We start from the raw sequence: 12,440 nt of genomic DNA on the forward strand, positions 1-12,440 counted from the left end.
AACTCATGTACCTCGTTTTGAATAAACCTAAAGTGCCAAAAAATCAGCTCCAATTTCAATTCCGTAAGAACAATTAAGGGAGGTGGCATTAACTTAAAAAATTGGGAAAGAAAATCGTATTTGACTTCAAGGTTGTGGATTTGAGAAGTGAGAGACACAAGGTTGAAGTCTTGAAAAGTAATTTTGTAATCGAGAAGGAAGAATCTATATTCGGTGGCTCTGATATTGGTAAGCTTGGAGGCCAAAATGCGAGACTTATTTTTAGAGAACTATTATAATATCCGAAACTTAATTTAGAAGACTATTATGATAAAATTGAAACTTCGAAAACTAAATTAAATAATTTCATGAATTTTAAATTTATTATAAAAATTTAATGACATGTTAGCTATTTCTGTTAATACTAACAGAAAATTCATGTTGTTTTACGAGAGATCAAGAACAAAAATCAAAATGAATCATTTTTTTTCTTTTTTTCAAAACTTATATTATCATTTGAAAAAGAGGTAAATACCAAATTGGTATCTGAAAGATTCTGACACTGATAAATAGTACCTGATCTTTGTTATTGATAAAATGATCCCTAGAAGATTTTAAAATTTGACAAAAGTAACCGACCTCCAATTGAGTTACTTGGAGTTAAGGTTTTAGGGTGACATGTCAGTTAACAATTTTCATAATTATAAATTTTACCACTTTTAATTTTTATCATTTTAAAAATAACCCAATTTTAATTTTTAAAAAATTCTAATCCTTTTTTATGAAACTCTCATCTCTTCTTCTGAATCATCATCATTTTTAAAAAATCCTAATATCTTTTTTTCTTCACCTTTTTTAATGGAGAGACCTCAAGTAAGACAGCTAAGAAGGATACATCAAATATTTTAGGCAAGATGCTTATGAAAATTAGGAGTGGAGGCAAGTTGATAGCGAAAATTTGATTTCTTTTTGGGACGGATAAAATGATTGAACGTGAATTGAACCACGCTATCAAGGCGTCAGTTTTCTTGGATGATAATGATAATGAAAATGTGAACATTCTGAGTGAATGATGAAGTTTTTTTAGTTTTGTTGCTACTATTTTTGCTAAAAATTCTTTAATGGACTGACGAACGAATTTTTGCGTGGTCTAGAATTTCACAAATAAGTTCTCATTGAAAGTATAGCTTCTAAACCAATAAGAATCCTTTCGTATAAAAACTTGGTTGTCATAAATAACAAACTCCTAATAAAAATAAATCGAAGTATTTAAACTTCGGGTCGTCTCTCAAGGAATTGCAGGGAAGTGTTCTTATAATTGGTTATGGAAAAGTGTGTTTTGGAATTTTGGATAAGAAACAGGGAATGTAAATGGCAAAAGAAGTAAACTAATAACTAGAAAAGCTCTTGGCAAGGTATGAGAACTGGATGTCCTATCCTAGTTATCCTTATCAATTATGATGAGAATTGTCTTTTGCTCTCACTTAATCAACCTCTAACTATGAAGGAAGGTCAAGTGGATAAATCAATTCGATTCCTCAAGTCCTAGTCAACTCTCAAGGAAAGACTAGAGTTATTGGAACTCAAATAAATTAGCAAGTTCAATTATCAATCACAAGGGAGTTTGATAACTCAAGAGTCACCAATTACTCAACCAAAGTCAAGAGATTCAATAACAACAAATGGAGAAGCAAGCAACAAACATGAAATACCTCAAATTGCATTAATAAGAGAAATCAAATCTAACATGAGAATTCATAAATTAAAGTAATATAATAAATAAAAGTAGAAGAGAAACTAAATTAAAGGAATATTGAACCTGGATTGGAGGAGAAAATAAATTTAAAACTAAGAGAAATCCTAAATCCTAAAACCTAGAGAGAAGAGATAGCTTCTCTCTCTCTAGAAAACTACATCTAATCCTAATATTTTGAATAATAAGAAGTTGTCTCCTGATTCCTCCACTCTGCAGCCTCTAATCTGTGTTTTTTGGGTCGAGAACTGGGTCAAAAACAGCCCAAAAATCGCTGGGGACGATTTCTGGGTCGCTGAATTTTCGTGCATGCGACGCGTGAGCGTGAAGCACGCGTGCACGTCGCTTAACTGTATGGCCACTATGGTAAATTATATATCATTTTGAATCCCCGGACGTTAGCTTTCCAACACAATTGAAACCGCCTCATTTGAACCTCTGTAGCTCAAAATATGATCGATTGAGTGCGAAGAGGTCAGGGCTGACAGCTTTGCAGTTCCTTTAGCTTCTTGTGTTCCTTCCACTTTTGCATGCTTCCTTTCTATCCTCTAAGTTATTCCTGTCCTATAAACCCTGAAATCACTTAACACACATATCATGACATCGAATGGTAAATAAGAGAGGATTAAAATTAGCTAAATTAATACCAAAGAAGCATATTTTCAATCATAGCACAAATCAGGAAGGAAAATGTAAAACATGCAATTTCTATGAATAAGTGTGAGAATAGTGGATAAAATTTACTCAATTAAGCACAAGATGTGCCACGAAATAGTGGTGCATCAAATCTCCCCACACTTAAATATTAGCATGTCCTCATGCTATGCTCAAGGAACTAAAAGAGTGAAGAGGAATGGTAGAAAGTATGAAATGCAACCTATCTATATGAATGCAACTACATGCAAAAATGCTTCTACCTACTTGGTGAAAAGTAAATAAACATTTCAAGAACAAATATGAACTGAATTTCACTAATTCAAATCTTAAAAATGAAGTACAAATAGACTTGCAGAAGAAAATAACCCATGAAAGCCGGGAACAAAGAATCGAGCATTGAACCCTCACTGGAAGTGTATACACTCTAATCGCTCAAGTGTTTAAGGATCGATTGTCTCAATTCTCTACTAATCTTGCTTTCTAAGGCTTGCTCTTCTTCTACCAATCAACAAAGAATTAATGCACAGATACACATATCAAGAGGTCTTTTAAGGGTTGTAATGGGGTTAGGGTCAAGGTAGGATTGTATTTGGTCAAGTGGACTAAAATCTGAATCCTTAATTAACCTAAACTTTCCACCTAACTTAAGACAATCCACATAATTAGAATATAAAATCTAACTACCCATTCACTATGTTTTGCACATATTCATGCATCCCCAAATTGAGTACAGTACATATGTATTGCTATCACCATATAATTTGGGACATTTTGTCCCCTTTTTATTATTTACTCTTTTTTTTCTTTTTCATAATAATTTTTCTTTCTTTTGTTTTTCTCAATGCATATGATTAAGATATTGAATGTATGAACATATTCTCAACATTCTTTCACATTTTCATAAAAGTCTAACATACTCAATTTTCAAACCAAATGTTTTCAAGATCAATTTCTCCACACTTAATTCATGAGCACTCTTACTAGTCTATGATAACCAAGGATTCAAATTAAGGATATTATTGTTTTTTGCTTAGAGTTAGTGATGAGCTAAAGTAAAGAACAAATAGGGTAAAATAGGCTCAAATTGGTTTGCAAAGGATAATGAAAGGGTAAGGCCATATAGGTGTGTGAGCTATAGTGAAACAAATGCCTCAATCATATAAGTGCATGCATACATCAAACAATGGAAATATAGAATTAAGCAAGACAAAGATCACAATTTTAAAGAGAACAACACACACCAAAACAAAATATTGGTTGATAAAATGCAACAAATCGAATAGGCTCAAAATCTCACTGGTTTTGTGTGTTCGAGCTCTAAACCATGTTCCAAAATAAAATTTCTTCAAACAAGTTTAACCAAAATTTTAATTCAAATTAGTGAAATGCTGTAAAAAGGTTTCTTGAAAAAGAAATTATTACTTCAACTAAGTAGTTGGTAAAATATGCACAAAATCAACAAACATGCAAATGCAATAACTAATTTAACAAAGAAAATTAAACATTGGTGTTGAAAAGAAAGTGACTAACCTACGGAGATCGGTATCGACCTCTCCACACTTAAAGATTGCACCGTCCTCGGTGCATGCTGAAAGGTACAAGTAGACGAGTTGCTACAACTGATGCTTTTCACCAAAGGTTGTACAAGTGGACTTGTTTGTTGCCTCACTGAAAAGCTTTTCCTTTCCCTTCTTGGTGGCCACCCTGAAAGAAGAGGAAAAGGAGGAAAAGTAACCCAGAAGCAAAGATAGAAAACAAATAAAATATGGGTGGATTTATGCCGAATAATGAGGGTATCAATTACATGGTAGTTACAACATGCAAGTGAGAAAATAGTAGAAGCAAATGACATATCAATAGTGCAACAAGTACAATAATGGGGGAGAGAGTGTGGGTTATGAAAGACAATATAAGTTCAAATGAATACAAAAGGAATACAAGTGTCATAAAAGATTAGCATTGACCTATAAATAATATTACCCAACAATGGAAACAAGTCACGAAGCACCAAAAGAAAGCAAGAGAAATACAACAGTGGAATAAGAACATTTAACACCAATAGAAAAATAATACACATAGAAAAGAAAATAAAAACATGCATACAATTAAATGCAATGAATGAAAGAATGTAATTGTAATGAGGAAAAGAAAATGAAAAAGAAGAGGGAGGAGATGAAAGTAGGAAAGGAGGAGGAAAGAACGAGAAAGGAGAGAGAAAAGTAGAAGAATGGAATCTGCGAAGCGATGCGTAAGCGTCGCTCACGCGTACGCGTGGGTGTGCAAGAGAAGAGGCTACGCGTAAGCGTCGGTCACGCTTACACGTCGGTGAGCGAGAATCCAAGTGACGCGTAAGTGTCGGTCACGCGTACGCGTGACCACTGGTTGTGCTAAATGCACAATACCAGCACCAAGGCAGCACAACTCTCGGCCAAATCACCCATTAACGCCAATTTTCCATCCACGCGTACGCGTCGCTGACGCTTACGCGTGGGTTGACTAAAAGCGTCACAATCACTGACTTGGAGCAAACGGGACAGACCACCATCCTTGCTTTTGTCCAGGTATCTCAAATATATATTCAAATAGTTTAAATCAAGCATCATCGTTATCAAATCTCAAACATTAACCTGGAGCAAGCGGGATAAACCACCATCCTTGGAACTACCTATGTTTCACAAACATATATTCATTCAAAACTTCATAATTGAATTCATGTCTCATAACTTTTTTTCTCTATCTCATACCCAGAGCAAGTGAACATCACCACTGCCTACTACCCGGGGCCACAATCACTTTTACACACACCCCAAATCTCAATTCCAAAACCTTCAAAAAATTCCAACCCATTTAAAACTTACCAAAACCTACAATAGTAACTCAAAACCAAACTTAACTACATCACATCAGTCCTCAATACACTAATTTATCATCTCCATCAAGTTTTCAATCCAACAACCTAAGTTCAACACAACATCTTTAATATACACCATCATGAATATAACCAACAATTCAAGTTCAATATAACAATATACATACTTATCAGTACCTAGACCATCATACACTTTAAATATCATCTTTTCACCATCATCAACTTCTCATGACCAACAATCATTAATCAAACATAACACATCAACTAACATAATGTGTATCAAACACAAGATTCAACTTATCCTAGGTTGTCTAGCCTAAGTTTTCAAGACACCGTACATATTATATACGAAAAACCAAACCCATACCTTGGCCGATTCCTTCCCAAGTTCAAACATCTCAATTCAAGCCTCCAAGGTTCCAAATCTAGTGTTATAGGTTCCAGCCACCAAAAACTCCAATTCAAGTATACCACTTCGCCAATTTGACTTCAATTTCACATATATACAACCTAATGCCATATAATTTCATGTACATACAAATCTTCAATACCCTAATCTCATTGATTTGACAAATTAGAAGGGAAGTAATGATTCCTTACCTTACCCATGGATTAATTAGACAAAATCCAATAATTATTCACCGCTAGAATATCCCTAAATCATCAAAATCACCAAAATCACTCAATACTCACATTAAAACGCGAATTCATAAAGGGAAAAGAAAATGGGTACAATATACAGAGTTTCTTACTACTTTGATTGAATTGAAATGAAGAGGACTCCGAGATGAATGCATGGCCGCTGACAGCTCGACAATCGGAGTTTCGGATCAAAAGTTACAAGGATTTGAATTTCAAGAACAATGGTTTTGTTCTTCCCCCTTTGCTCTCCTTGTGTTTAGCGTGAAAGTGGTAAGAATGAAGGAGAATGGTTTGGATTTATAGATTATGGGCTCGGTTCGTTTAGTTCAACTCGTTCGGCTCAATGTTGGGCCAATTTCTTCAAATTTGGTGTTAAAATTTATATTTTAATTAATTCTACCACATTAAACTATAAAATTCTATTTTCTAATTTATTTAATTAATAATTAATTTATTAACTAATTATTCACTAACTACTCGGGGTTTACAGTTTCTATAACCACCCATCATGAGCTCAACAGCCATAGTAGCATCTCAATCACTGGGTCAAGAAAAAAAAAAGAGAAATGAGAAAGGGGTTGATTCTTGTGAAAAAGGGGTTGAGTCTCAGATAAGCATTTTGGTTAGAAAAGAGAGAAGAAGAGGAAGGAGGAGGGCGGTGCCGTTGTAGTTAGCCAGCGTCGGAAGTTGGTCGGAGGAAGAATGAGGAGGAAGGTAGCGACGACGATGAACGAAAATAAAGAGGAGTTTATTAGGAAAGAAGAAGAAAATTGGAGGAGGATACTGAGGAAGAAGAAGAGACGAGAGTTTCAGAAGCAAGGGAATTATGGTTTTAAAAAATTGAAATTGGGGTGTTTTTAAAATTATAAAAATTAAAAGTAGATAAATTTTGTAATTATGATAATTGTTAACGGACATGTCACTCTTAAATCTTAATTCTAGGTAACTCAATTGATGGTTGGTTATTTTTTGTCAAATTTTAAAATCTTTTAAAAATTATTTTATCAACAACAAAGATCAGGTACCATTTTGTCAGTGTTAAAATCTTTTAAATACCAATTTAGTATTTACCTCTTTAAAAAAAAAAAAAAAACAAGGTCCTTGTTCCTTTTGAGCGATTATGCTTACTATTTTAGTAGTTTATTTGAGACTCTTATATAATTAAGGCTAATTCTATGGTGCTTATGAGTTGATACCTAAATTTTGTCTAACTTATTTTTATTAATAAATTTTGATTTTTTTAAAAATTATTTATTGTTATATCTTTTAAATTAAATATTATGTTTTAATCTTTTTTAGTAAATAGATACTACCTTTTAAGCTTTTAAGCGTTACCATTAATTAAATCGAGTCAACATCTAACGGTTCGTGACTCCTCTAAGGCCTAAGCAACTAGCGAGGGAAAGAAAATATATTTAAAAAAATGAAAAGGCAAAAGCTCGAATAGCACAAAATAACGCGGGAACTGGGAAGAGCTAATGAGCTAAGCATAAAAGTTGAAGCACAAAATCCGAAGGAAAGTGGAGCGGAAAATGGGTCGCATGAACACCAAAGAGAAAGTGCACGATCTCGAGTTGGAAAAAGCTCGCTTGATTAGCTTAGCCCTCGATTTCGGCTTCGACCAACCCTCCGCCACCAAATGCCTCCATCGCCTCATCGACCTCTACGGTTCACACATCCTTTATCATAATTTCCTTTTTTAAATGATTTTTTCTATGAACAACTGATACTAATTAGTTTTTTTTCCATTATTATTATTATTTTTAAGGGGAGGATGGTCGGGATTTCATCACGGTGGAGCACTGCGGCGACGATTTTATTGCGGCGTTGGCGGAGTCGATGGAAGATGCAGAAGAATGGGATGATTTGCAGGGACTGGAATCGGAGGCTTGTGGTGCATTGACTCAGGTGCTTCACAAGACTGGTGTTGGTGGTGGTGGTGGTGGTGGTGGTGGTGGTGGTGGTGGTGATGATGGTGAGGTTTTCTGCGTTGATGCGACTGATGATTCGCCTTGGCGGCGGAAGCAGAAGGGGAAAGTGGTGGAGTTGGTTTCGAGCGAGGAGGATGAAGATAAGGATGTGGATTTCAGTTTTCTGATGGGAAGAGGGAATTGTGTCACTCCTGCTTCTGCGAAATCAATGGTATGAACTATGAACTATGCTCAAGTAGTTGATGAGAAGTGGAACAAAGGCCCATGGGCTGTTATACTTTCTTTTTAAATTTTTTGGTGCAAGCTAGACTCTGCGATGGGTATTATATGACTCTATTGATGGAAGATTAAATAGTTAAAATCTTATAGGATTGCAGAAGTGGCATCACTCAAGGCTCAATTTCATCCACATCCAGCAAAACAAAATTCTACTCAGCATCAAAGGAAGAAAATAATACTCTTAGCTATGACGAATTGCAGGCTCTAGATGATATTGAATTGGCAAATGTCGTTATCTTTGGTAATAGGGCATTTCGACCATTGCAGCATCAAGCATGCAAAGTAACTTTGGCAAAGCAAGATTCTTTTATCCTTATGCCTACTGGAGGTGGTAAATCTCTATGCTATCAGGTCATTTCTTTCTCCTGTAACCTTATTCTTTCCTGCATAATCTCCAAAAAGACTAAATGTCTGTGATCTCGATATTCTTTTCAATTTTAAAAATAAATGTTTTATTTTATGCTTACAGCTTCCAGCAACCCTTCAACCAGGTGTTACAGTAGTTATATCTCCCTTACTTTCACTCATTCAGGATCAGATAATCACACTAAACCTTAAGTTTGGTATACCTGCTACTTTCTTAAATTCTCAACAAACTGCTTCCCAAGCAGCAGCTGTCCTCCAAGAGCTAAGGCAAGACAGAACACAGTTCATGCGTATCATATTAAAAGAAATGCCATTAGATTAATCATTAATGATTGCTTTAGTGTTTATGTAGCCTAACATTAGTATTCTTGTATGTAGGAAAGACAAACCATCTTGCAAGCTATTGTATGTGACACCTGAGAGAATTGCTGGCAACCAACCATTTATTGAGATTCTTAAATGCCTGCATCGCAAGGTTAAGTTTTCATGATTTGATTACATTTTCTGAAACCATTGTTGCAGAGCTCTAGCTTGTAAATATCTGATGCGGAAATTTTGCTGGTGCTCCCTTACATTACAGGGACAACTTGCAGGTTTTGTTGTTGATGAAGCACACTGTGTTAGGTATTCTTTTGCTTTTTGTCTGCAATTTTAGTGATTTTACTTTGTTTATCAATAACTGCAATAGTATAAAATTTGAGAGATGCAACCTTGCCATTGATCATTCGCTCTTGAAGCAGTACTTACCATTATGTTTCTCATATATAGACTGAATGATCATCCAGTATGAACAAGCACCAAAATTTTAACTACCATTGGAGTGCACCGTTCATAAAATGTCATTTTAAGTTAAGCTCTCACGGCGGCCATAAATAAAGTTGAATATGGACAAATTGATTATAGTAACACTTGGATATGGTGAGGACACAAATTTGAAGCAGGAACTTTTGTTATCTGGTTTAAGGGTCTTAAAATGATCCTTCCTTAAGTTCACAACTCTTCAAACTAAATTGATAATAAATAAATAATACGTGAGTGGGTTAGCAATTGGTATCTAATGGCTGAAGTATTCTTATTTTCTAGACTGTTCCCCTTATTTCCACTTCCATAACTGTAAATCAGCTTGGTGAAACATGCTGCTAAAATGTTATACCCAGTAGCTAAATTGCCCGACTAGTTAAGGCCTGCTTCAATGGTGTTGGGATAAAGGTTGTTGAAGCTGCGCGACTCTTGCATTGTAGTGTTTCACTGCAGTTTTCTACTAGTTATTATCAATTTCTACTATATCTATTATTAACTACTCTTTAATCCAAACTACGATGTCCAGCCAATGGGGACATGATTTCCGGCCTGACTATCGCGGATTAGGATCACTTAAGCAAAACTTTCCTCGTGTACCTGTCATGGCATTGACAGCAACTGCAACCCACTCAGTTCGTGAGGTAATCATAATACCAGATTGCTACAATGGACAATGCAATCAAGCCTTTAGTAACAACTTCCTCCCCTTTTAATTGTATCTTGTTTCAGGACATTTTGAATGCTTTAAGAATCCCCCATGCACTTGTTCTTGAAAGAAGTTTTGACAGACCAAACTTAAAGTATGAAGTGATTGCAAAGACTAAGGAACCGCTGAAGCAGCTGGGACAGCTGCTAGTGGATCGTTTCAGGAATCAATGTGGAATTGTTTACTGCCTCTCGAAAAGTGAATGTGTCGAGGTCTCCAAATTTTTGAATGAGACATGTCAGACTAAAACGGCGTATTACCATGCTGGCATGGCTGCCCGCCAAAGAGTTGCTGTTCAAAGGAAATGGCATGATGGAGAGGTTCATGTTGTCTGTGCAACTATTGCTTTTGGAATGGGGATAGACAAATCTGATGTTGTAAGTTGATAAGTTTTTTTCAAATTATTATGATATTGCTGTACATTCTAAGCAATTTTCTTAGAAATCTAACAGAGAAGCACTATTGAAAATATTGTTTTCAGGTTGATAGTTGATATTTAGTTATTTATATCTGTGAAATAAAAATGAAGGTCAATGATTAATTTGCTACATACTACTATTTAAGGAAGGATCTCTATATAATGAGATAGCAGAACCAGCCTCATGTAGAGAGCATAGCATTTTTCTAATTTAGAATTTGCCAAAATCCTTTGTCTGGGACTCTTTTGCTTTCATACAAAGTCTTCTCTTTTCTTGCATTCATAAAAATGACCATTTCCACAATTATTACAGTGATAATCTTATCCATCCCGGTTAAGATCATCTTTTCCATCCCGGTTAAGATCAAGTTGAAAATATAAACATGAATCTCAGCATTATAGGTAGAATCTGCATAATACACTAAAATATACCATATGTGCACTAATTTAACATTGGATGATTGGCGGGGCAAATGTAAGTACATGTGACTTTAAAAATGTTGTATGAATTGCAATCTGTTGAGCAATTTACTGCACCAGAAAGTTGGATTCTTTTAGTGGTGTCTCAGTTTTAAGTTTGTTACTCAAATTGTTCTTTTTTTTTCTTATATGCTTTCAGCGCTTCGTTGTCCATAATACAATGTCAAAATCAGTTGAAAGTTATTATCAAGAATCAGGAAGGGCCGGAAGAGATAATCTTCCTGCAGTTTGCATTGTATTGTACCAGAAGAAGGATTTCAGCCGAGTAGTATGCATGATAAGAAATGGTCAAGGATATAAAAAGGAGAGCTTTAAGACAGCCATGGATCAAGCGAAAAAGATGCAACAGTACTGTGAACTTAAGGCAAGGCAAACTCCCCTATATTTCAGCATCTTTTTCTTTAGTCAATTTATAGCACCCTTGAAAATAGGATAATTAGTCAAAATGATTCCTATCACATGTACATTAATTTGGTTTTCGTTGAAATATAAGACACCTAATGAATCGAATTGGTTCTTTTGTCATTTAAACGATGACAGATACAAAATGACTTATACCATGTGTCATTATCTAACTGGCAAAAAGATCAATTTGACTCGGTTATATTTTTCACGAAGCAATTTAAGGCGTTTGATTTTTCGAGTATCAAATTGGTGCATGCCTGATCTTTCAGAAACCATTTTCACTATTAACCCCAATGGAAGTAAAAAAATAAGAACAAAGTACGCTGCTTTGCCCCAAGGTTTAGTGAAATTCGTTTTGAGCCCTCTTAATTTACAAAAAAACATAAATTGAACCTTTCTCATATAATTGCAACAAAACAATTAAGCATTGTCTCCTTAAGTTTGATTAGCTATTATATGATGACATCATTCTTTCCTATCGTAAAGCATGAATTCATCAGTTTACGGTGTACCAAGCTACCCCAAGTGCAAAAAGGTGTTTTATATATGCCAAAGTGTTTATCCTTTATTTTTTTCAATGTTTTAGGTTGAATGTCGGAGACAAACTTTACTCAAACACTTCGGAGAATCTTTTGACAGAAAAGGCTGCAAGTATGGATCTAATCCATGTGATAACTGTCTCAACACTGCACTATGAGTTGTTGTTACATTCAATTTTCGAGTATGATATTCTAACATACTCTGGAACAGTTTACCTTGGAAGCTTTTTGTTTTTGCTACTTATTCTATTTGTATATCTCTATTATAGATTTGCATTTGCGTAGCAAGTTGTTCCTATTTCTAGAAGTTGTGAATTCTACTCTCGACATTGCATTGCAATTAATTACTTTCAGATAATTCCTTTTTGGTGATTACTTCCGGATTATCTCTAATCATTATTAGTGTTTTACATGTATATCTTATTAATGACTTAATGTACTGAGGATGTAATTTGATTATTTCTAAGTTTAAATGCTTTTTAGTTGGAATTTTTTTGCAGCCTCTTCGCTTAATTTCATTTCTTGGCATGTTGATATTCTTTTCAATTCAATCCTTACTGTATTTTATTTGTATTTTTTAAAATCTTTTGTTTTTTAGCTCCGGATTAAGTGTTT

General features: G+C 34.7%; 1 protein-coding gene across 2 annotated transcripts; it reads left to right on the forward strand.

The window, feature by feature from the left end:
• The first annotated feature begins 7,371 nt into the window (after window positions 1–7,371).
• LOC107465256 (ATP-dependent DNA helicase Q-like 1) lies at window positions 7,372–12,222 on the forward strand. 2 transcript variants are annotated; one of them, XM_052253885.1, is made up of 11 exons: window positions 7,372–7,568; window positions 7,669–8,042; window positions 8,201–8,461; window positions 8,580–8,743; window positions 8,855–8,951; window positions 9,057–9,100; window positions 9,804–9,918; window positions 10,007–10,360; window positions 11,021–11,245; window positions 11,873–12,007; window positions 12,095–12,151. In XM_052253885.1, exons 1-10 carry the CDS (start codon window positions 7,433–7,435, stop codon window positions 11,981–11,983), a joined length of 1,881 nt encoding a protein of 626 aa, XP_052109845.1. In that variant the 5' UTR covers window positions 7,372–7,432; the 3' UTR covers window positions 11,984–12,007; window positions 12,095–12,151. The 2 variants fall into 2 exon arrangements, with proteins under 2 accessions (XP_052109845.1, XP_052109844.1); XM_052253884.1 differs by having other exon boundaries at window positions 11,873–12,222.
• Window positions 12,223–12,440: the final 218 nt, after the last annotated feature.

This window comes from Arachis duranensis, chromosome 9 (assembly GCF_000817695.3).
Source record: "Arachis duranensis cultivar V14167 chromosome 9, aradu.V14167.gnm2.J7QH, whole genome shotgun sequence".
NCBI lineage: Eukaryota > Viridiplantae > Streptophyta > Magnoliopsida > Fabales > Fabaceae > Arachis > Arachis duranensis.

Bases quoted from the DNA above. Each gene is read 5' to 3' on its own strand.
- LOC107465256 (XM_052253884.1), top strand. From the start codon at position 7,433: ATGGGTCGCATGAACACCAAAGAGAAAGTGCACGATCTCGAGTTGGAA. The intron at 7,569-7,668 runs GTTCACACATCC...ATTATTTTTAAG, and splicing joins TCGCCTCATCGACCTCTACG to GGGAGGATGGTCGGGATTTC. The intron at 9,101-9,803 runs GTATTCTTTTGC...TACGATGTCCAG, and splicing joins GATGAAGCACACTGTGTTAG to CCAATGGGGACATGATTTCC.